This window comes from Calonectris borealis, chromosome 11, assembly GCF_964195595.1.
Source record: "Calonectris borealis chromosome 11, bCalBor7.hap1.2, whole genome shotgun sequence".
NCBI classification, from domain to species: Eukaryota; Metazoa; Chordata; class Aves; order Procellariiformes; family Procellariidae; genus Calonectris; species Calonectris borealis.
In genome coordinates this window covers 2,170,059-2,194,000 of record NC_134322.1, presented here as the reverse complement: position 1 = coordinate 2,194,000, position 23,942 = coordinate 2,170,059, and the positions used below count along the sequence as shown (strand labels likewise).

General features: G+C 38.8%; 1 protein-coding gene across 1 annotated transcript in view; it reads left to right on the top strand.

Moving 5' to 3' along the window:
* Nucleotides 1-23,942, top strand: part of IQCH (IQ motif containing H) — a 72,725-nt gene that overhangs the window by 30,526 nt on the left and 18,257 nt on the right. Inside the window, exons 13-18 of the mRNA XM_075159722.1 lie at nucleotides 3,727-3,999; nucleotides 5,937-6,128; nucleotides 8,900-8,948; nucleotides 12,317-12,333; nucleotides 18,141-18,258; nucleotides 20,003-20,289. Coding sequence (XP_075015823.1) covers nucleotides 3,727-3,999; nucleotides 5,937-6,128; nucleotides 8,900-8,948; nucleotides 12,317-12,333; nucleotides 18,141-18,258; nucleotides 20,003-20,289 — 936 coding nt within the window. The remainder of the gene's footprint in view (nucleotides 1-3,726; nucleotides 4,000-5,936; nucleotides 6,129-8,899; nucleotides 8,949-12,316; nucleotides 12,334-18,140; nucleotides 18,259-20,002; nucleotides 20,290-23,942) is intronic.

Below are 23,942 nucleotides of genomic sequence, written 5' to 3'. Positions count from 1 at the left end.
TACGTTTATATCTCTAGGGTCTATGCTTGAAGCCCTGCTCCCGCTTTCGATATATGTTAATAACCCTCTTCTAGTTATTTTGTTGAACAAGTATTTGTTATACCATATACTGATTGAAACTGATGGTTTCAGAAGGTAAAGAAGCTTTTTGTATTTCATAAATGTGTTGGTTTTCAAATGTAGCTTACTGTTCAGCAACACACTTGTGTATATGTATGAATCCGTTTCTGTTGAAATAGTCTGAAAACACCTATGTGAGAAAAGTGCTTAGCTCTTTTGCTGTACAGGGAAGGACCCCCGAGTCAGAGCTGTCTGATAGTTTGCCATAGTTAAAATGAATTCTGTAGATATGAATGTGTTCTGTTTTCTCTGAAGTTGGAGAAAATCGTCAAGATGATATTTGTGTGTTTAGGAGCTGGCTTTTCTTTAGTATCGTCCTTTCATCTGAATACTGGAAACCTACAAGAATCACAGCTGCCTGTGCTGGGCCTTCACCTTGTAAAGTAAAATTATTGGGATGGTAAATCCTTGATAAATACCAGTGATATATTTTTTCTTTTTAAATTGCACTTTGACAATTGTAACTTTTTTCTCTGGATACTGGGTTATTTTTCCAGTACTAACTACCAAATATTGAAAGCTTTAAGAAACCTTCTACATAAAACATGCTAAAAATGTCATCTAAAACACATCCTCTTATGGATAAAAGATGTGCTGCTAAACATGGAAAGGCTGTCCAGGAATGGAAAACGTCTTTCATGGACGATTTTTGTCATGGTGATTTGGCTGAAGTAGTTTTGATGTAAAAGCAGGTTGTTTTCAGGCATGCATCTCTTGTGTATAGCCTTCACTCTTCCGACTTCTGTTGAAATATTCCAAACAAAGTTTCTTTTCCGGAAAGAAAAGAAGAGCAAACAGCTTTGTGAAGATTTGCTTTTGTGAAGAGCAAACAGCTTTGTGAAAATTTATTATGCAACTATGGTTTACTGGGAAATGTTTACATGCTCTGATGTAGGGAGCTAACCTTAGTTAGAAGGGCTACATGGTTCTTCCACAGATACGGATCACCCCACTCACCCAGTAGTGGAATGCTGAGAAGTGTATTAGTGCCAAGTGCCATCAGAAAGAATGGGCAATCACAGGTTTTACGTGGTACCGGGTTGAGGTATACCCTTGGCTGTTCAGTGTGGTGCACCTGTTTATATGCAAAATCCTCAAACTAGCTTGTTTTCATTAAGCATATGTTCTTTACCATCTATTAGCTAATGTGTCCAAGAAATGTATCTTTTGTGTGGAGAAGAATCTGTACTCATAACTGATCTTAGTCACCCACTGGCTTCAGTGACCGTGGATTTAGCTGTCACTTTGTCTCTGTAAAGGTTAGGGCTTTATAGGTTCTTTTTAAGCATCTTTCTTCTGGATTATTTAATAAAAAGCTTTTGTGGTACCTAATGTATCTAAATTTATTCCTAATATATGAAAGCGTGGCTTGAAGGCCACCTTAGCAGGCTCCTTTGAGCAATTCTAGAAGCACAAATCAGCCTTGGCCAGTTTCCTAGCTATTTTGATGGAACTGGATGAAAGGAAAAATCTGTGGAAAAGACACCCAGATGCAGGTAGACCTGTGCTTGTTGGCGTCTGCAGAGGGGAGGTGGAGAGAGACACTGTGAGAAAAGGGTGTCCATATATTGTTGTCCTTAGGCAGTTGGTAGCTATTAGAGTGACCTCTTGTGACTCAGGGCATCCAGGTGCAATGTGAAACACTTCTAACAAAGGGTTATGCCATCCTGATTCTCAGCTAGCAGCATGTCAAAACAGCATCGTGGTAGCTTTGCTCATCATGGTGAGGCTGATGCCAAGGTCAGCCTCTCTGATCTTGAGAAGTTTGAAAAAAAGAAAAAAAAAAACAACAGGCTTGACAACCAAGAACTAGCCTTTTGGTTAACCTACTAACCACTATTCTGTGCAGTGTCGTGCTGGAATTCTGAGGATTTCTCCGTTCTCCTGCTTCTACCTGCTTTCACTCACACTACTATATATCATGGCAGCTATACCACTCTCAAAGCAGGAATGAACTAGATTTTACAGCCTGTTTCCTGCACTCCTTAATTAACTGTAAAATCCATTATTGAGAGACACAAAGCAAATCTCGTCCCTACATCACCACTTGTGGCCCCAGGGAGCAAGTGACCGGGGCTGGAAATTGATCCTGTTCTCTACATGGCAGAACTGCCACCAGACCAACAGAACGGGCCATCTCCCTGCTTTTATAGCTGGGCTCAAGAGAAAGGAAACAAATTAATCAGAACATTAAGAGTCTCAGTTTTAAAACTGACGGAAGGAAAAAGACTCCAGGAAACTTGTTTGTTGTTCCTTTTGCCCTTATACTTCTGTGACTCCCCTTTTCCCTACTAGAACTTCGAAGAGTATCTCATTTCTCTGACTTATATCCTCACTCTCCTTGCAGCATGTCTGACTCCTTACAGTCTCTCCTCTCTAGAGAGTCTTGGGCACTTTTTGGAGCTGTGTGTTTGGTACGAGAAAGCACTGAGGAACTGACAAAAGGGAATTCCTTTTGTCTACTTCCAGGGGCTCCCCATCACCCATCCCCATTATCCACCATCATCCCCATCCAAGTAGTGGAATCAGGATTTATATTTCAGTCCCTGTGAAGGAGCACCCAGGGCTTTGAAGGAAAATATTCTGTGTTCTCCAGTCCTGGAAATCCACAGCAAATCCAGTATTTAGGCTATCCTGAAAAGGAATACTTTCCTAACTGTGGTCTAAATTAGATGAAATCTCATTGTGAAGAAAATTTTCTTCTTGTTACGATTATGATTTGTTTATGGCAATCCATTGCAGTGGATGTCTCTTACTATTTCTGCGTGATGTCCATCCCTATCTGTCTCAACCTCAGTGCACCTCTATCTATACCTTTGGAAATAATAGTTGGGTTATCTGCAGGCCATGCATAGGATATCTTGTAGAAAATATTTTTGAGGTTTCACCTGCCATGACTAATATTCTTAGTTTAAATTTAGAGGTTATAGCATCTGTCATGAACTGCTTGTTCAGCAATAGATCTTCTTTTTTAGAAGAAATGAAAAATTCCTCCCAAAAAGTTGAAACCCTTGTACTTTAAACAACAACAAAAATACTACCCTCTCCTTGAGTACTCTGCGGTTGCGTTTACAGTAGCTATCAGAACTACTGTGTAATGGAAATGTATATCCCCAGTAATTTAATGTGATCAGTGAAAGCTTTTGTAAATCAAAGTGTTTTATTCTCAGAGAATCGCTTAAAATACTGCTGAACTGTACGGTGAAATACATTCCCTGCTATAGGGGTTTTTCTTCATTTTTGTATTGATTTTTAGGAGCTTTAGAGTTAAACCATGCCAGAAGTGTTGCTGAGATGAATCACTATTATCCAAAGGCCACCAGCCTCTCTGCCGACTGACAGAAGGATAATTCCGCATGGATCAAATAAATACAGATGTGTAGTAATTAGTTCTATTCCCAGTGAGCCCATTTCCAACACACTAAAGATGTGCACGATTATGGAGCTTCACCCCAACAGCTTTTATCAATTTAAACTGCTAAGCTACAGGATAGGTCATAACCCAGCCTGCTATTAATAATGTATTTATTGTGTGCAACATTATAAATTAGGTTCATGGAATAGAAAAGAACACCTTTTAACAAGAATAATGTTATCTCTATACAGAAGCATCACATGTGCCTAGCCACTCAGCTGAAGTACAGTCCCAAGACAATCAAAAGAATAAAAAATCTTATCCAGAGCAGAGATGCCTACATTATTGGAGGGGTTCCCCACAAAGATGATTTAGCAGTGGCTGACATGCTAAATGTGCCTATATTAGGCTCAGTGCCAGAAGTGGCTCATCTCTATAGTACCAAGTCTGGAAGTAAACGAATTTTTGCCAGTGCCTGTGTGCCAACCCCTCCTGGAGAATCTGACATCTACAACGATGAACAGGTAAGCAGGATGTGGTCTGGGATGTGTCAACATGCAGGTGCCGGTTTTCACTTGATAGGATGCAAACTTTGTACAATTGCAATGACTGTATTGATTAGACCCTAACTGGGTTTGATTAAATCATGTATGAGGTTGGGTTCTTTTTTGGCTCTGTCTGACTAATTAAATGCAATTTGTATCCTAGTCAGGAAGCAATACAATTGTTCTGGTATTCTTCATGGTCTTTCTTGAGAATATATAAGGGCGTTTGGTCCAGTTATTTCAAACAGTGTGTGTTGCTGCTCTGTGGATGAAGTCATGGCCTCAATGATTAATAGGACTGAAAATAGAACCGGGATTTCTGGGAAAATTAAGTATTTGATGAAGGGAAAATTTCTCCCACTTAGGAAGTCAGCCTATTCAAACTGAGGTTCACTGAGCGTATCTGCAACTGCAGTTTTACCTTGTATTCGGCTTATCACTGCTAAATTCACGTATCTTGTTAGCATGACCAGTAAGAAAAGAAAAAGATATTACTAAACTAAAATTACAAGGCACAAGAGTTTTCTGTACTGTGTTCGGTTTACGAATGTTTATTTTGCATTCAGTGCCTCAGTATTTCATTCTATAAGTTGATTTTGCAATTTGCAATGATATGTCTAAGTATGATCCATACTGATTTTTTTAAAAATATTTTTATGGTGGTGCTACATCTCATACAGGAAAATAATCAGTGCCATCGTTTTCAGGTATTCCTACTTCTTAGAGAGGCTTTTCACATTGCTTTGCTTTTTATTAATCACCTTTAACACTGAAGACAATCTAAGCTACACAAATACATTGCAACTTCTGTAGTAGATGAAATAAATATATGATCAATGATCTGAAAAACAACTGTTTGATTTATTGTTCAATAATTTACGTGACTAATACTTTTGATTCATACTACAGTGTTATGGAAGTTCTGCTTCTGCTGCTTGCTTGTATGAAATATTGACATTTTAGGTTAAATAATCAAAGCAAGGTGATGCTATGTTAAAGCACAATTCAATTTTCACTTAAAGATAGCACATAATTCTTTATGATTGGTACAGTCCTTACAATATTATTGATCCTTTCCATTACTGTAGGGGAGTCATCAAGAAAAACACATTTATACGATTCTCAAAAGCCACAAACAATAGCATCTGGAACACGCATGTAATTGTATTTTAGGTCAACGTTAAAAAAAAAAGAAACAAAAGTCCCAAAAATTACTATGTAAAAATGTAGAAGGCTCTAGCCAATGCAACGAGATCTGATAATACTTTTACCAGGTTCAAAGGCATTTGCAGTTTCTAAGAAGCTAATTGCATCCTACACCAGCTGGGCAAAAGGCATTTTAAAGCCATTTAAATCTGTGTACATACACAAATAAATAATTAGCATTTTTATAAAGCCTGCCTGATAACTTCTTCATACATTTATAACCCTATAATGTACTCTCCAGTAGGAAAATTTCACAGATGTTTTGGCTGTTGTTAGAATCTGGCACAATTGTTTCTCAGATTTTGCAAATAGTGTAGTCCATCCCATGTTGTTCCCTGTCACAAACATTTATTGAGCAGTACTGATTATCCAAAACCTAAGATCCTGATCAGACGGAAAAGCCTGGACAGGCAAATTTCTCTCTGCAGAATACACTTCACCGACCGCCAAAGGTGCTCAGTTGCTGTTTGGTAGTCTGCACAAGTGGAGTCAAGTACAGGATGAAGGCCATAGATTCTTCATCAAAAAATGTTAAAGGTTGCTTTCGCTAGGTATCCAAGATAACTGTAACAACACAACCATCTCTAAGAAAAAGAAAACATATTTAGAAAATAAATTTCAAGTCCAAATATTTGAGAACTGGAAGTCTAAATTGAGGAACAATTTAATATTGTCACAATGCAAAATATCTTTGTGTCATTGCTCCACAGATGATTAGCGTTCTCAGCCAGCTGATCATTGACAATATGGAAGTACAGCGTTGGTTGTTTAAAGTGAATGATGAATCTGAAGGAAATGGCACTGCCTATTGTGATATTATTTCGCATTTGAAATGCTACCACTGGGTTCAAAAGGAACGTCAGAGATACAGCCCTGAGATATGGAGTAAGAAGGGGGCACATGTAAGTCACAAAGGAGGAGGGTGGCTTGTTTGTTATGGCTTCTTAATAGTCCACTGGGGTTCTTCCTCACAGGAAATCTTTTCTCTGAGCTTTCATTTTAAGACATTGCTAAGAGTTGATATTACAGAGTCCAGACTAGTTTGTACAAATTAATAGGTAACAGTAATTCAAATGAAACAGTTAAATATTCCAAAATATATAAATGAATGCCTGTCATCCAACTGTGGAATAAGTTGGGTGTCGTAACACTTCATTGATATGCAATAATGTGCAAATTTTACACAGTATTTTTTTATTCAAAGTGAGGACATGTATAAATGAAAGTATGTAGGCGGTAGACCCTTAAATCAACATAGAAACTTGGAATCACTGGAACAAAAGTGTTGGACTAATATAGTTGAACAATACTAATCAATTTGAAATCACATACAAACGGATTACTTTTTAATCTGGTTTTCTAAGGATTACTTTTTCTATACATTTTTCCTCACTAATAACTTTTAAACCTGTTAGCAATTTTCAGCTGTGTAAGACAGAACACTGAGGTCTCAGAGATCGTTAGACTCCTGCATGTTTCATTACAGTGGGTGTTTAGGTAAGGAGAGAGATCCTATAAATACTTAACCAAGGGAAACAGTATAGCATGAACTCATGCACTAGTAGATTCCTAAGAATCCACATGATTGAGAGAGGCTGTAAGATGATACATTTCAACTGCAGAAAAATCCATATGAAACGACTTCATTAGTTCTGGCATTCAGAGAACTATTCGTAGTTTAAATATTCATTGGTATTTAAATGTGTTAATTTCAATAAGCATTTGATATTTCTGTATATTGTGCCAAATTCATTCCTAATGTAATGGTTTTAAAGCCAGAAGGAATGTATCCAGAAAGAATTGTTTAATTTACATAAACTACTCATTACAGCTCTTTTGATTTTTTTAATTCAATCAAAACTGTTTTGAAATTTTTGTTTGATTGAATTATATTGTATATTAAAATTTCAAATTGTGCTGATTACAGTTCTGTTGCATTTGACAACTACAAAATAATTCCACATAATAAAATAGAGCTTATCATATAAAGCTGAAGGGCTAATTTCTCTGATCTGCTAAAGATCCCTCACTCTGTGCAAGTGAAGCAGCATAAAGTAGAGCACTGGAGAGCCACACCAGTGGAAGCATTGTCTGGCCACTGAGCTCTCTGGGACATAAAGCTAACAAGATATCCAGATCCTGCTCCCACCGTCTGAGTCAGTGGGGCAGAAGACATGATTCACCAAGTCTAGTTCTTTGCTGGTATAAATTCCCTATTGTCCTGGTTTCGGCCGGGATAGAGTTAAATTTCTTCCTAGTGCTGTGTTTTGGACTTAGTATGAGAAGAATGTTGATAACACACTGATATTTTTAGTTGTTGCTAAGTAGTCTGCTAGTCAAGGACTTTTCAGCTTCCCATGCTCTGCCAGGTGCACAAGAAGCTGGGAGGGAGCATAGCCAGGACAACTGACCCAACTGGCCAACAGGGTATTCCATACCATATGACGTCATGCTCAGTATATAAATAGGAGGCATGGTCCAGGAAATAGCGATCGCCGCTTGGGTATGGGTCGGCGGGTGGTGAGCAATTGGATTGTGCATCACTCATTTTCTATATTCTACCATAATTATTACTATTTTCCCTTCCTTTTCTGTTCTATTAAACTGTCTTTATCTCAATCCACGAATTTTACTTTTTTTTTTGATTCTTTCCCTCATCCCACTGTGGCTGTGGGGAGTGAGCGAGCGGCTGTGTGGTGTTTGGCTGCCTGCCGGGTTAAACCACAACACCTATATAAGTAGTATTAGCGTTCCTGTTTCTGTGCCTTTTCAATTCTTTCATGGCTAAGTGACTCTGCATAAAGGACATAGTGATAACTGGCTTTCTTTGGTTTCCCTTTTATACTGCATTTACGTTGAGCTTTGATGCAACCAGGAGTCAGCCCATTAAAAGCCCTTAAACATAAACGTTTATTGGAAGTTGGAAAATACAGAATAACGTATTTGAGCTAATTTCCTGAAGTCAGCAGGAAAGCTTCCGTAAATCCAGACCAGGATTAAAGTGGGCTTTGGCAAAGTGTGAAACTTGCTACCGTTTTGAACATCTTGTTTGAATACGTGTGTTCAAATTTTTCTGCCTTCTGAGTTTAGCTCTCTTTTTGTAGAACGGGAGACCTTTTTTATATCTAATGAATTGCAGTCTCCACTGAGTATTACCATTGAGAGCAGAGGATTAAAATCATCCTTTGTTAAGGAATACCATTGTAATGATACACATTTAAACATCAAAGCATTAGTTTATGAGCACAGGCATGCTTTAATGTCCTATTACAGTATGTAGACCTGTTTCTTTTGATAATGAAGACATTGTGTCATCGGCATAGGCTGCCACATACAAAACATATGCTGGCAGGTTATTAAAAAATTCAGCTTCTTGATGAAAGACTATCCTGCAGGCTAGGAGTACAGCGAAAAGACTCTCCATTCTGGTAGAATTATTAGAAATGAGAATATGACTGTAAGCACTAAATTATGTTAATACTTACAAATAGCATCATTTGCATAGCAGTTTAAGACATGATACCCAGATTTTCCTCATTGGTATGTAGTAGGCAACAGATTAAAAATAATGTAGTTTGTGAGTTTGAACTGTGTAAAAATCTATTCCGTCTGAAAATGAGACTGATTTTAGATTCCTCAATTCAAATATAACATTGGGCAAACAAAAGTGCAGGACAGGATTATCAATGTATTTTGCCTTGTTAACTTAATGCAGCATCTGAGTTATCTGAACAATTATTTTGCTACTGCATAAAGGGTAGAATTCACAAACTATGCTAAATGTCTCTGTAAGGCCTTCATCCTACTGTGCACTGCTGAAGTCTGTCAGCGTATAAAAAATTTCATCCCAAGGCCCAGATTCTAATGATATTCAATATCAAGAGAACTGCTGCCTCCACAAGTGCACATTTGGCAATGATGAGGCCATTTGTGGAGACGTTCTCCAGTGTGAAAAAGGATATCAGGATCTGGCCCCAGTTATGTGCAAAACCATCCGTAACTACTGAGACACCTTAGCAGTTTAATTGTATCTTGCAATGTGAATGACTATTGTAAGGAGCAAATAAATTCAGATTTTAAACTGTTTAACATATGCATGTAAGGCACGTGTGCTGTGTGAAGTGCTCTTATGCCATTCTACCGTGATTTTCCAACCTATTTTCTGTACCAATTCAAGCTTCTGTTGGTCCGTGCATAGCAAAAAATGTGGTTCTGCTACTACTGGAGTAAGTGAAAAAACAATAAGAGAATTGCACGAGGACCTGTTTGGAATATCTACAGAAAGATATCCGTACTACTTATTAATATATGGTATTCGAAAGCATGTTAGGAAGCTGGGTATCTCACTCCTGTTGAAAGTCAGCAGTTCAGTTTTTGGAAAATCTCACCTATTCTTATATGGAGCCTTGCTGGGAGACTGTATAAATTAATGGAAGAGAAAACTATTATCGCTGACGCAGTCTCTGATTTAGAGGGATTCTGAGCTGCAAATTGTTGGAGGCTAGGAGAGTATCTGGGGAATGGATATGCTTGCTCTGTTTTCCTACTTTCCTGGGCATCCACTTGTGACGTCTGTCAAAAACAAGATTCGAGGCTAAGCAAACCTTATACAGCCACACATTCATAACCTTGAAGAAAGATGCTCAGATGCCCACTCAGAATTCAAGCTGAAGTGGTCTACAAAGTATATATAATGCCTTTTGTTTGTTTTTGAACAGACACCAGGCTGTCAAAGTCTGCGATGCCTCCTGGTCTCTGACTTCGAAGCTTGGGACTCAAACTGCCACCTCAAACTCGCACAACGCTTGCAGTCCTCTTCCCTTTTAGAGGAAGGATAACATCTCCTTCCTGCTAGTGTTGCCTTTTTTGTTCTCTTAACAGTCCCTCTTTTATGTAAAATAATACAGGAGTATGCAGAGATCCTGCCCTCTTGTACAACTGCAGAACTCTAAATAGTATCTAAATCACTACATTAAATTAATAGCCAAATTAATTTAGAATTAACTTTTATTACACTGTGGCTCTTAATTAACCGCCAGGACCAGCAACATGATGTGAGTTTACCTATCAGCAATCCTAAAGATAACGAAGGTCAGACTGAAGACAAAAAAAGGGATAAATGTAGGGATAAAGAAGAAGAGAGCTGAAAATACAAGAATAGAACAAGACACAGAAAACCAAGCAACAAATATTCTCTCAATAAGCCATTATAATTGGCCATAGCTACGCAACCATTTCAAAACTCTCCATTAGATATCTGTCGTAGAAGAAAAAAGCTATTTAATGCGCTTGGGCAGCCTACTGTTTTAAATGCTAGAGTGTTTGAATCTTACTGCCTCCAGTTGTGTCACAGTATTTTGTCACAGTTTGTTTTCCTTGTAGAGTATATCTTGGTTAATTCACTAAAATGTGTAAAAGGAAATAAAAATCTTTTCAAAAGGTGAAAAATCCGGAAAATCCAACCTTCGGTCTCAGTTGGATAAAGCAATATTCAGACACTGGTTGCTGGATTTTACATTGATTGCTATTGGGAAATTACAGTTTCAAAGGCCAAGATAAAATGCTGCAAAATGCTGGCTGTCCTTTAAATTTTTTTGGTCAACTTTCGAAAGTCCTGTAATAAGTAATTAGATAAACTTTGGATTATCTGAAAATCGTGAACAGTGGTGAGATTTTTAACTGGTTGAGTGAATTGCATTCACTATAAGAAACCTGAAGCTTACATACCACATCTTGTTTCTTTACTGAAGTAGGAATTCAGAGTAAAGAGCATATGTTTATAAACAGGTCAAAAACCCCCCAAACGTAATACTGTCAAAGACACAATTTTAGAAACATGGCATTGCTAGCACACTGTCGTTTCTGACTGTCTTTGAACACAGTATAGCTTCCTAACACTGCTTTTTTCCTTTCTACTACCCATTCTCATTTTCACCACTCTGATCACCTTTTGTAATGCCACCAGCTTTGTTCTAGGGCAACGCTACAAATACTACTGAAACCGAAATAAATTGCAAGCAATTGAATTGGTCATAGTGTAACACCTAAAGTCTACCGAGGGGGTTCTTAAGCAAGTAGTCTTTGCTGCTGCTCTTACTGTACACATGCAATTGCAGGTGTGGTAATTTTTTCAGCCTGAAGAGGGCCAGAAACATTGACAGAGACACAGAAGATGCATTTAGAGCATTTTGACAGGCTTTTAAAACCTCTTCTAACTGATATGATGTTTAATGGGAAAAGAGAAAGAACCCAAAGAGTTAAGGAAGAACTTGATTACTGAGAAAGCAATACAGTTGCAGGTTGTTTCCCAGTATGGGCAGTGCTTTGTCATCAATATATCCAAAATAGTTTAAATATTCACTGCATCTGCAAGCAGACTGTAGTGCTCTTATTCAGCTTATTAATGTATCTGTGTAGCTGCCATAGTGATGTTTCAGGTGATTCTTAAATCCTAAGTAAAATAAAGCATGATAATTGTATCCCTTGGTTAAATTAAAGCCATGATATCCATTCCTGAGACTTGCAATAATCAGATATGCAAGCTGTTGGTTTGTATGTCCTATTGATTTAATATGCTTCTAATCAGTACATAAAGCTATAGGCCTGCAGTGTTAATTTTTCATATGCTTACAAAGTACCCTTTGATTTTCTGTCACGCGTTAATTACAGCGTTTTGCCATTAAATAGGAAGCTTTGTGTAAACTAATTACTAGGTAATCATTGTCTACCGCAAGCGTGCTGTTTGTACCTTTTATTTTATTCTAAAAATGCACAGATCTCGCAGTCTGGAACCACTATACCTTCCAGCCATTAGCTCTCACTAATTCATAGCATTATTGTGTTAAGATTGTAGGAGTTGTAATTGTTGTGGTATCAGTGCTGTTAATTACCGGAGTAAACAGTTGAAATGGTGCCAAGGTCTATTGTACAAGGCAGAGAAAAGGAGGTTTAAATGTTACTTCCACCATCTGGGGACTGGAGTAGAGGCAAATGCTAGAAAACAGCAGTGAGGCAATATCAGAACTTCAGCTCCAGGGTTTTAGGCCATATGGATCCAGAATATTTTGAATCAATTGAATTTAAGTGCCAGTTTGTAGCAATAACAGTGTGGAAGGAGAGGATAAAGCAAGAGTACTAAAGAAATCTGAAATCCGTTAATGTTATCGCATCCAATAAAATGCCTGCTTGGATTATTTTAAAAATGTTTATTTTGCTAAAATCCAAAAAGTAACACATAGGCAACTCTAAGAATAAAAAGTTTAACCGTGTGTTGTTTGTGAAACGCAATGCAGGTTTTGTCTGACAATTCTTTAGCATTACGGCTCAGCAATTTAGATGAAATTTCCTGGGAAGTGAGTGTGGATTATCTACATGATGTCTTTTTTTCTTTTTGAAATCACATTTTTGGAATTCATTAGAATTCTTTCTTTAGAGATACAAGCCAGAAAGGAGGGCAAGTGAACAAAAGTGAACAAAATTTATAGAGATTGAAATAGAGAAAAATAAATTAATTAGGAAAATATTATTAATCTGAGGGCATCTGAATTGTTTGTGCGTTTGCAGAGACCTCATTAAAATATGGAAAAGATGCATTCAAATATTACTTATCTCATTTTGTATGAGGATTAACACCCCGATGTCCTGAACTTACAAATGCTGCACTTGAAATAAACGTTTTTTTAAAAGAGATTTTTGAAGATTATGACAATTATGTTATGTTTTCTTCGCTCTGAAGGTAGATGTGGGCAACCTTGAAAAATGAAGGCTGCAACCTCGCAAAAGACATGCTTTTATGCATAAAATAGCAATGCACATAGAGTATTTTTTTGGAGTAAGAAAGCAAACTATTTAATAAAATTGTTCTAATCTCAAATTAACATGCTGTGCATAAACATGCAGAATTATTTGACAAACTTGTAGAGCTTTCAGGATCCTCTCTCTGTCTGATTTTTGGTAGCACAGGCTGTAGGGATTTTATATTTGATTTTCCCACATATATTGTTTTCCGACATGACATCTACGAAAAGGGATCTCGCAGCATATTGCTGTTGCTGGTTTAGGAGTGTTCAGAGGAAATAGAAAGGATCTCTCTTTCTAAATAATCCTGGTTTATTTATTTTTTATTGGTCCTTTAGCAGATGTTGAAGTAGTTCAGGGCACAATGTAAACATGCGCTTTTCAATAGGGGTACAGTAAGTAGCGAAGTATACAATGAAACAAGCAACTGGGAGGGGGTTTTTTGACTAGTCCAGTGGGGTTTTTTGCTTTTTTTTTTTCCTGTATGTGTATGTAGTTGAATTTAGAATTAAAAGAAGTGCTTGATCTTTATATATTGAAATCCTCAGCGTGCAGAGTGACAGCATGAGCCAGAAGAGAAAACCATGGCCCCATGTGGTGTGAAAAAAGGAACAGCAGTTTAAGTGCTGGAAAGTTGAAAGAGAACTAACCTTCTTGTTCTTGTAGTCAAGGGAAGTGGCTGTTTTGTGCTTTTGTATTGAAGCATAGCATATGTGCCTCAGTTTGACAAAAAGCCTCTTGAGTCAAAGCAACCCTAGTCCTGTGTGCTGATCCAAAGCGAAGGCCGTGATAATGAGGGACGGGCTCTCAGGAAGCAGTGAGTAGATAATACTACATAAGTGGAGAATTCTGTGCACTGTTTTCGCCATTCTACTTAATGCAAGTCGCAGCCACGGTGAATCGCTTGCCATACAGCTGAAATGGGCCATTAGCTATCAGGGAAAATTGTCTTTGCTACTTTCAGCAGATGGAGCAAATATTTTACAAAGCAATTTTACATACGAAAAACATTTGTGTTTCTTGGTAATGATAGCTGTTTTACATGATGTTACCTTCCATCAGAACATACTTTTCCAGCTCGTGGAAGGCAAAATTGGCACTTTTTAATTTTAAAATTTGCAGTTAACAATTAAATGCCTGGGCTTTAAATCAGGTTGCAAACTTTAAGTAGATAGGCTATTCAGTGTATCGCTTCCCCAAAACATTTCAATTTTCATAAACCTCTCAGATTGTTTTGTTCAGTGCAGTAGATTGTGGTTCTGGCCAGCATGTACCTGTCAGAATTAGAAAAAATGTCCAATCAATTTAGTTTGCAAAACAGGAAATAATGAAAGTTATTTGGACAGTCAGACAGCAGTCACTGGACTCTTCCAATATTGCCGTGTTTGCTGGTGTTGCTGAGAACATAAGAATAAGCTAGGCTGGACCAATTCATGTCAGGGCAGCTGGAATAAGTTATCAGAGCTCCACTGATCGCAATATAAAGGATATACTGTATAAATGGTATGAATTGTCATAGTGCCACTGAAGTGGCATAAATTGCCATAGCTTCATTGACTTCAGCAGAGATGTGGCAGTTTGTATTGCTGAAGATCTGTCTGCTGATTTTATTCTTCTCTGGCCCAGTCAGCTTTACTTATTTGGAGTTACTTCTTCACTCTATTTGCTTGCAAGGTCTAAATAATTTCCTTTCAATCTGATTTTTAGCTAAAAAGCCCTAGGTCTTTCTCATGCATTCTGCGCTGCAGCCTCTTTCTGTCCCCAGGTCTTTCTTCCTATTTCTAAGTCTATTTCTTCTTTCTATTTATTTACTTACCTTCTCAACAGGCTTTTCTTTGCTGACTGATTTGTCTCAGATTCCCTACCAGTGCCTTCAACATATGCCACATTTGGTCCTAATTCTTTGTTGCAACTGCCGTTCTAAGAAAGCCTTTCAAGATTCAGCTAGCAGAGGGGTGAGAAATTATTTTACATTTAGGGGGGGAAAAGTGGTTTGGGTTTTTTTTATGCTTATTCATTGTTATAAAAAGGTCCAAAACAGATTTGGATAGATTTAAAGATTTCTACATGACATAAACAGTATTTGGGCTGCTCCTTTTTTACTGGTACTAAGAAACATCAGCTGAAAGATTTGAACAAATGCTTCCTGTTTCCATTGAGTCTATGATTCTGAATTGTTTTGGGCCACATCAAGAGATAAAACATTGGTAAGCTCTGCTGGAGATACCGTCCAATTTAAATGAGATTAGCCTACCGAGCACTGATCCTTTTAAAAGGTTTGACTTCATGAGTGAATGTTGAATCTGGGCTTGAATTTGCCTACTAAAACTCCCTATAATCAGGATTATTGCCTTTTTAGAGCTTACAGTTGCAAAAAAACTTCAACTAGAATTCCAGGTGCTGGTCCTTAAAAAGCGGTTGCCCAAATCCCTTCTGTGAACACCTTGATTATCTAGGCATTACTTGTTAAAAGCACTGTTACGGTGGGTTCAATCCCACAAGAATATTTTTCAGATTTTCTTGAATTAGTTATTTCTTTAAAAGCCCCTGTCACCTTTCTGTAAGGTGGCTGGTGCTGGTGCACGCACCCTTCACAGTCCGCCAGTACTGAGGGTGCTTTGAACAGCAAGATGCTCCTGAGCCGGGCACCGTGCATCCGCATTGCCCTGACAGGCGTTCTGAGTTCACCCTGTGTTCAAGCCCCCTTCAAATGCTATTTGGCCTTATTTAAGCAAGCAACACTGGGTCTGTCGACGAAGTATGGCAACAGTCTTGCCTGTCTAACGTCTGTCATATGGACAGAAAGTAGTAGCATATGATGTTACTATATGTATAGATGAGGGGAATGGAGTCTCTGTGTCACCAGCAGCCTCCATTTGTGAGCCAGGTAAGTGTGCCCTTCGGTACACTTCGAAGTTTGGAAGTTCTGCTTGATTTTGCACCCAGTTTAGGGAGCTTTCTTCCACAGCCATGTATGATCCTCAAAAACAACTCTGTCTAAAAGGAGATACGACTATCCCCAGCACTGTTCCATGGAGTTGGTGCAGCTGCCCTTATGTCCCTCGGAATTGTTGCAATGGAAAGTTGTGTCCCAGTTCACATGCTCATAGTTTAATTTTTACTTATACAGACTTGCTCACAGCACTCTGAAATGCTTCTACACATCCAGCAGGGATTATTGGGTTTTTTTCCCCAGTAATTTATCAAAAGCTTGCAGGCAGCCATTGCATACCTCTTCTTTTGTTTGTTTGTTTTTATACTTCTGTTTAAATTGCACAATACCCAAAGTCATTAGATCTCAGGGATGAGACTCAGTGTGAGAGAGGTATCGCTGAACGCACTGACAGGTGCAAACTGATTTGTAGGTCAGCAACTCCATGACATCCATCACGGCTCAGATCCTCTCTCCAAAGCTGCGTTTATTTGCACTGTGCAATGAACCACCTAATCTTGTGACTTCTTGGCTTAGCAATATTTCAAGGCAAATGCAAACCAAGACAAGGCCAACTGATACTTGCTCACTGCTCTGTTGTTTTAGTCAGCTGAGCTATCAAAAACCTAAATTCCTCCTTACAGATTGTAAGGAAACGAGCAGTGTAAGACCTGAATCTGGGTAAATTCTGAACTTGGATCTCACGTTTTACATGGTCCTTTGGTTTTGCCATAAGGTTAAGGTTGTGCTGCTTGGTATGTTGATATACTGACTAAAACCATTTTTTATCATTTTTTCTGAGATGTTTAAAGTCAACAACATACTTTTCTCCTTAGTATATGATAGGAACCCACATAGCCCAGATCAGCATCATTACCTAAGCACCTCAATATTTTTAAAGGCATTTTCTTCTTAATTCCATGTGAAGTAAGGACAGCAATTGTCCCCCTTTCATGGCTGGACAGCTGAGACACAGACAGAAAGTCACTTTCCCAAAGTTGCACAGGCGGACTGCAGTCAGGAACAAGATATATCTACGTCTCCTATATGCAAAGTTGATACCCTAACCATCGGCCCATCCTCCTTCTCCTCATTCTGGTAGATAAATCACAGCAAGCTGATTTTGAATTCGTAGTTTTGGTTACGTCACATCATGCGCTTCATGACAAGGTCCATCTCTTCAAACTCACTGGACTGGAAAAATAGGTATATTTTTTTTTCTTATTCATAGATCTTAGCCATAAGGTTTTAACATGTTCCTCCAGAGCTCAAGATAATATGATTGTGGCTTAGGACACTGCCAAGAGCCGAGGACGGTTGGTCATCTTCTGAAGCACAGGATGCTGAAGAGAGAGGATGTAAAATAGAAGCAAAGAGACCCAGGGGAAGCAGGCAAATGCTTATGAAGCAGCAAGAAAAAGAGCCTGAAGCAATAGAGTCAGGGTCCTTGCACTTTATATGCTTGTGTACTTCTGGGACATTTTTGAACAGTAAAAGCAATGCAGTTAGGTTCTGTTTCTAATGGGGTGGCTTTGTGTGTGTGATAATATAGCAAAGAATTTGAAACTAGGAAAAAGCTAGTTTATCTCCTGTAGTATGACTAATCAAATTCTACCAAAGATAGAGACACAAATACAGTAGTGAATTTATGTTACAGATTGGAGAGTGTAAAAGGATATCTCCCGCTTTAGAAACGCTTTTTGTTGAGTATCCTCCTTTTTCTTTTTTTTTTTTTTTAAAAAATAACTAAAGGGTGCTTGGTTTGATATAACAGCTTAAACATAGAATCAGTAAAACTATTTCTGGCACATGTGACTATTTCAATCTGCTTAGTTTCAAAATATAAACAATGTAGAACTTATTGACTGCTGGTATTGATCCCTAAGCAGTTAGCAAGTGCTTAGCATTTTCAGTTGCCAGATCAAATTATTGATATAAATTATAATGAAATAGATGCTATATTGAAGAGGGGGGATTGTCTTTCAAAGAAGGACAGTTTTCAATAGAGGGAAGAGTAGTAAGTAGAAAAATTAAAAAAGGCTTCCTGACTGTGGGTAAACAGTAACCACATTTTTTTTTTTTTTTTTTTTGCCTGTTGGAGGCCTGGTTTTTAATCACCCCACAAGCAGTTTTCATTTCTGTAGTAAAATTGCTTGTGGTTCTATTTAATTTGTTTCTGCAGGAGCCAGCTTTGGTGAAGATCTCCCAGGAGCTGCCGGGCCTTTTAGCACAGCACGTACAGCCAGTCAATGAGAAACGATTCCCTACATGGGAAAAATTCCTCCAAACATTTCTTAGTCAAGGTAAATAAGACTGCAAAGTCGCTGTTAAGTGTTATAAGGAGTAATTATACCATATTGTATGCCATATTCTTGTTAATCTTGGGCCCATTTAAATATTTATCTCCTTTTATTTCTCCATTATGCTTCAAATGTTCATTTACGAATGAATTATAGGCAACTATTCTGTCATTCATATGTCCTATCCAAGCATTTAACCTATATTAATCCTGGATTACCAGCACCAACTCTTTAGTCCTGGGTTACTGTACTGGAGGCTGTCACATTTGGCAAAAGGGCTTTAGGGAATGCTAACATGTGAGTTTGCACGTGGGTAAATGTGAGAATATTTCATCTTTGTTAAGTGTTGGTGAGCAAACATCTGCAAGACTTGCTTTTCCCTCCCATAGGACCAGGAAGGGAGCTATATGTAAACTCTGGATGCTACATACATACATTGCATAAAGTCATATGTTCTTATAACCTTGAACTGGCTTGGAAAGGAGCTAAGCTTTCTCCCAGTTTTTTGCCCTCCAGGCAGGTGGTGTTGCCGCTGAGGATCAGTAATGCAACGCCGTATTGTCCCTTACAGTACGTTGGCACAGACTCCTCGTCAGACCATTGCCATGCTCTTTCTTGCCCTCCAACCAAAGGAATATGAACAAGTTCCAATCTGATAGCTGGATAGTTTTGTTCGTGTGGTGCCGAGTCCTCAGCAGGGCTTCCTGCATTAAACTCGCTCATGGCACCTTTGGATCAAACCTGGCCAGTACCCAACTGGCCTAGAGCTCAGAAGTCAGCCCATGTTTGTCCGTAAGAGGCAGTGCGGATAAAACCCTTGTCTAATCACTGCAAATCAGTGTATCTGTGAGTGGGCTTGCACAGACGTGTTGACATCCTATATTTGTACGCCAAATTTTGGGCAGAAAAGATGCAGTACTTGTGGTTGGGTAGTAAATTTCTGTGGTGATTCTGCCCTGCCATCATTTTGTATTATATATAATGGATATATATGTTTCATACATTTCTTTACCTGTGAAAGAGACAAGGATGATTGAAAGCTTTGAAAGTATTTTTTTGAAAAATAATGCCAGTTAACATATATTTACCAATTTTTATTACATCTTAGTTTATCCTAACTAAATGAGTTACGGCATTATATGCAATAAAAAGGCAAATCCAGAATGCCAACCAGTTTTCTTTGTGATTTTCCTATGACAACTTTGCTAGAAGCTGTCATCTACAAGCCTTCCCATCTACGCTCCAAGTTCCTTATCTGGATGAATACCAAAAGGCAGACTACTTATCGCAGACCATTGTATGGATGGGAATCTCCACGATTAGTTCACAGCAGGAGATACCACTCCCCCAAGGTCCCAACATTGCATTTCACCGCTATTCTGGGCCTGGCATTTAGCTGGGCTGTGGGACAGCCCAGGATTCATTCACACCACCCAAGAGCACATTTCTCCTGTCAGATATGTGATATATCCAGTTTGGAACTGCCTGCAAAGCGTCTGCAGCTCAAAAGCCACTGGTTGAACTGTACGGTGCTACAGTAGATGAGATATCTTCTTTCTCTTCTACGAGATTCATGGGTTCTAGCTATGCTGCTCACATTACATGTATTTACTTGCTGTATCTCCATAGCAGCCCCCCCTGCAATGTCTGAGCACAATAGGAGCTGGATGGTTTCATTCTGTGCACTCTGAAGAGCATCGCATGTGAATTTGATTACTAGCTTAACGGCTAATTCATTTCTTACTAGGTGGTGTGATAGAAGCCTTCCCGCTCTCAGAAAATGTCACAAACCTTACAGTGGATATGCTGATAGAGCCAACAGGCAAGATAAAAATAGTGTCATCTGGAGACCAGCTCCATGCTGACGGTCCTTTGCGATCATCTGGCACTACCATTCCACAATGTTCTGTTGATCCAGCAGTTCTTCATTCACTCTGCTTAAAAATTGGAGAAACCTGTAAATCTAAAGGAGTGCTTGGTTACTTCTCAGTTGATTTTGTGACTTTCATCCATCCACAAACGATGGAGCAGCAGGTGAGTGGGGCAGATATGTTACTTCACGCTGTCCCCCTGAGATCAAGAAATGTCTGCTTTCCTACTTGGTTCCAACAGGTAGCTTTGTCCTTTTGAAGAAACTTTATTTCTAAGGCATGAGGCATGTGGAGGGAGGTAAAGCACATGGTTATTCTAACAATAGCATAAAATTTAGACTTGATCTGCCAGGTGGACCTGAGGAACCTTTTTCATCAGCCTGAAGAGTAACAAACCAACAAAGCCTGTAGGGCTGCTTTCAAAGCTGAGTGAGAAGAAAATAATATTTTAATTCCTTCTAATGACTTTTTTTTCCCTACAATAAGCGCATTCTGCATTAAGCTGGTAATTACAGATGATGGTCTTATGGCTAAGATGTTTAGATTATTTTAGTTTCAAAATGTTCTGAATCTCTTGTATTTTGCTCTGTAAACATAATTACAGGGATTATTGGAATCTTTTGAGTAAACCAGTGTCTGTAAGAATGCAGATCTGAGGTTTGAGGATGAATCTAAGGATGAGGGGATATTGACAATTTCTTATAGCAAATAGTGGTGAACAATTTGGTTTACATCATAATGGCTAATTTAAGTAGAGAGAGGTAATGGAAAGCAGTCCAGTTACCATGTCTCATGAAGGTATAGCCCTGGGTCAGGAGTTACTGTCTCTTAGCCGGTACAGAACAGCTGACTGTGGGATATCAGTTCATTGTGAATGAAAAGGAGAACGTGCTCATTCAAACCACTTTTGCTCTCCATTTGGCTTTTAGAATGTCTGAGAGAATAATTTACTGCAAGAAAGATAGATGCGATCTCACACCGGGTACAAAATTAGCCCCCAATATCAAAATACAGACTGAGGCACATGTGTGGCACGTGACAGTGCATATGGTTAAAGATATCATTGCAGGGATTGAAATGACCCTGCATTGCTTCCCAGAGGTAGGGGCCTGGGGGCAATGAACGCAGTGCATTTACATCAGCTCACCTGAGGGGCAGGAACTTCTTAAAATGTGCTCATGCGATAGCTTAAGCTGTTTATCTCTAGCATAACTGTTCCTGTGGAATTCCCTCTGTAGATCCTTGTCCTAACGAGTCTTCCACGTGGGCTGCACAGGCTGCTGAGTGGTTTTATCGAGCCCTTTTGGTCTATCAAAGCTCTGAGCCTTCCTGCATGCATAGCATCAAGCGTAGCGCATGCGAGCAGAGCAGTGCATGACACCATTCCAGCTCCCCTCCCAGCCTGAGGCCACGCTCTGCTTTCTGCTGCAGCGCAAATGGGTACACAGCTAGTAGGTTGTTTGCTTTAAGTATTTAAAAATATTTTGACAGAAGATCAGCAGATCCAGGTACTGTGTGACGCATTATGAAATTCAGTTTTACGATAGTGTCTGACAGTATATCATACCTCCTCCAGTCCTGAAAACTTCATATGGTGGGCACATTAACTGCAGGCACAGGTTGCACTAATGTGGGAAGAGGTGGGTGGCCTTTTGGAGAGTCTAGACTGAAGAATACAATATTTTAAATAATGATATTCTAAGGTTAACACCTGGAATGACCTAGAAAGGAAAACGCCGCTAGGAAGCCAGTGCTGGAGCACTGCGTGACTTACATCAGGCATAACTGAGCAGAATGGAAGGGGCTAAATAAACGTTTTCTCATGGAATCCTGCCCAGGAGAGTCTTTTGTGTAGATGAGTAATGGGGTCTTTTTAAAAGGTAAGATCAGAACCACGCAAGTGACCCTAGTCTTCCCTGCCAGAGTTTACAAGCATATCAGCAAAACCTCATAGTCAGCTGTATCAGAACTTTTGACAACATGAAAAGTAATATAATAAATAAAGACAGCAGAAGGTGTTGATCCAGAATCTGCTGTTGCCTACAGTGGCAGAGGAAGCAGAGGAGGGGTGGCCACTGTCCCTTATAATGCATAACTGAACTTTCAGATCGTACAAGCTGATGGAAGATATTGTCCCAACACACACTGCATTCAGTGCCAAGGAACAAATAGGTAAAAGAATGGATTTAAAGAAGCAATTTAATCCCTGGCATGAATGTTGATGATCAGCTTTGATCATAGTTTGTAACAAAATATTAATCTTGCAGGTTTCTATGCTAGAGTAATCTCGCATTTGTTTTATTCATAAAGTCAGATTTCTGTGTCACAACATAATCTATTAAATTCTTTTGCCAGTCGGACACTGTGAAAACCAAATGAAGGGCATTATTGAATACTGTGTTCTGTTTGAAAATAAAAACATTTCCATGAGCTTAAAAACAGTGAAGCCAGGTTTCCCATAGATTTGTGCCTTGAAGTTCCCACATGTTTTCCAGCTGAACTCACCCTGCAGCTTTTCCCGTTGTAAGGTCACTAGTAAGGTCTCTTTCCTCTGTCCACGTTCTTTAGGAATCTCATGGGAGTTTAATATATTTGATGATTTTACCTTCTTGCAAATCTGGTTGATATTGGCCAATAGGATTGAATATTGCAATAGCCGGGTGTAAAAACCTAAAGCATAATGCCAGACTAAAATAAAACAAATAAAATAAAATGTGGGTGAAGAGACTGAGCGTTCAGTGTTCTGGTAGTGGCCTTGTGTTTGAAGACTAAAGAAAATGAGATAATTTTTAAAGAACATAAAATCCTTACTTTTAGTAATGAATAGTATTGTTCAGCTTACTGGGTACAACCATACAAATTCAAAATTAGCATATGGATACAGAAGCTAATTCGAGACCTCAGCATCAAGTCTCAGTTATTTCTTGTATTTCCAATGCATCTCCTTGTTTTTTCACTCCTTTGACATCGTTTTCTTCTACAACCTTCAGTCAGGACCCTCACTGTTTAGGAAGTGTTTAGCTGTAAAAGGGAACATATCGGTATTTAATGGGATAGGCTGTGTAGCATGGCTGGACTTTCAGAAGATGGTGTGGCTGCGTGCACTCAAATCCATTTGGGTGTCTGTTTCTCCTAGGCGTCTGAAAATCACAGCTTGTATGGTGTGAGAGAAGGCTTTAAACACAGGGCTTGTATTTAAAACCAAAGAGTTAGCATATGGTATCTATTGGCAAAAGCCGGCTCTTTGGCAGTGCTATGACAATTATATTCCATTTTAAGCTCAGAGAAGGCTTAAAATCAGGCTTTTGGTAACTGATACCACTGTAGGGTGACTGTGGTAAACCAGAGAATTGGAATACTGTTAGCTTTGAAATACAGATCACCGTTACATCTGACTCCCAAAATGTATTTACACAGGCGTTGTAATTAGAACTGCGGATAAGCCATATTGGACAACTTCCATGTAAAGTTGCTTTAAAAAGATTAAGGGATGACATTCTCACCCGCTGAAGTCAATGGGAGTTTTGCCAATTGCTTCACTCAAGCCAGGAGTTCACCCCAACGCAGAAATGCTTCCTAGGTTGTTAAGGTTGTGACATTCCCTGGCTTGAACAAGGACATATTAAATCAGTCAGTGTTTCTTGTGGTCTCTTGTTATTCCTGTCTGTTCTGTCTTGGTTTTCTTCCCTTGTTTCCAATTGATTCTACCTTAATATTTCCTATGTTTGTCAGCATGTACCGCAACTTTAACGTTATTTAAGCACAGGTTTTTAAATTTAACTGGATGTAGAGGCAATTAATGATGCCATCTGTCTT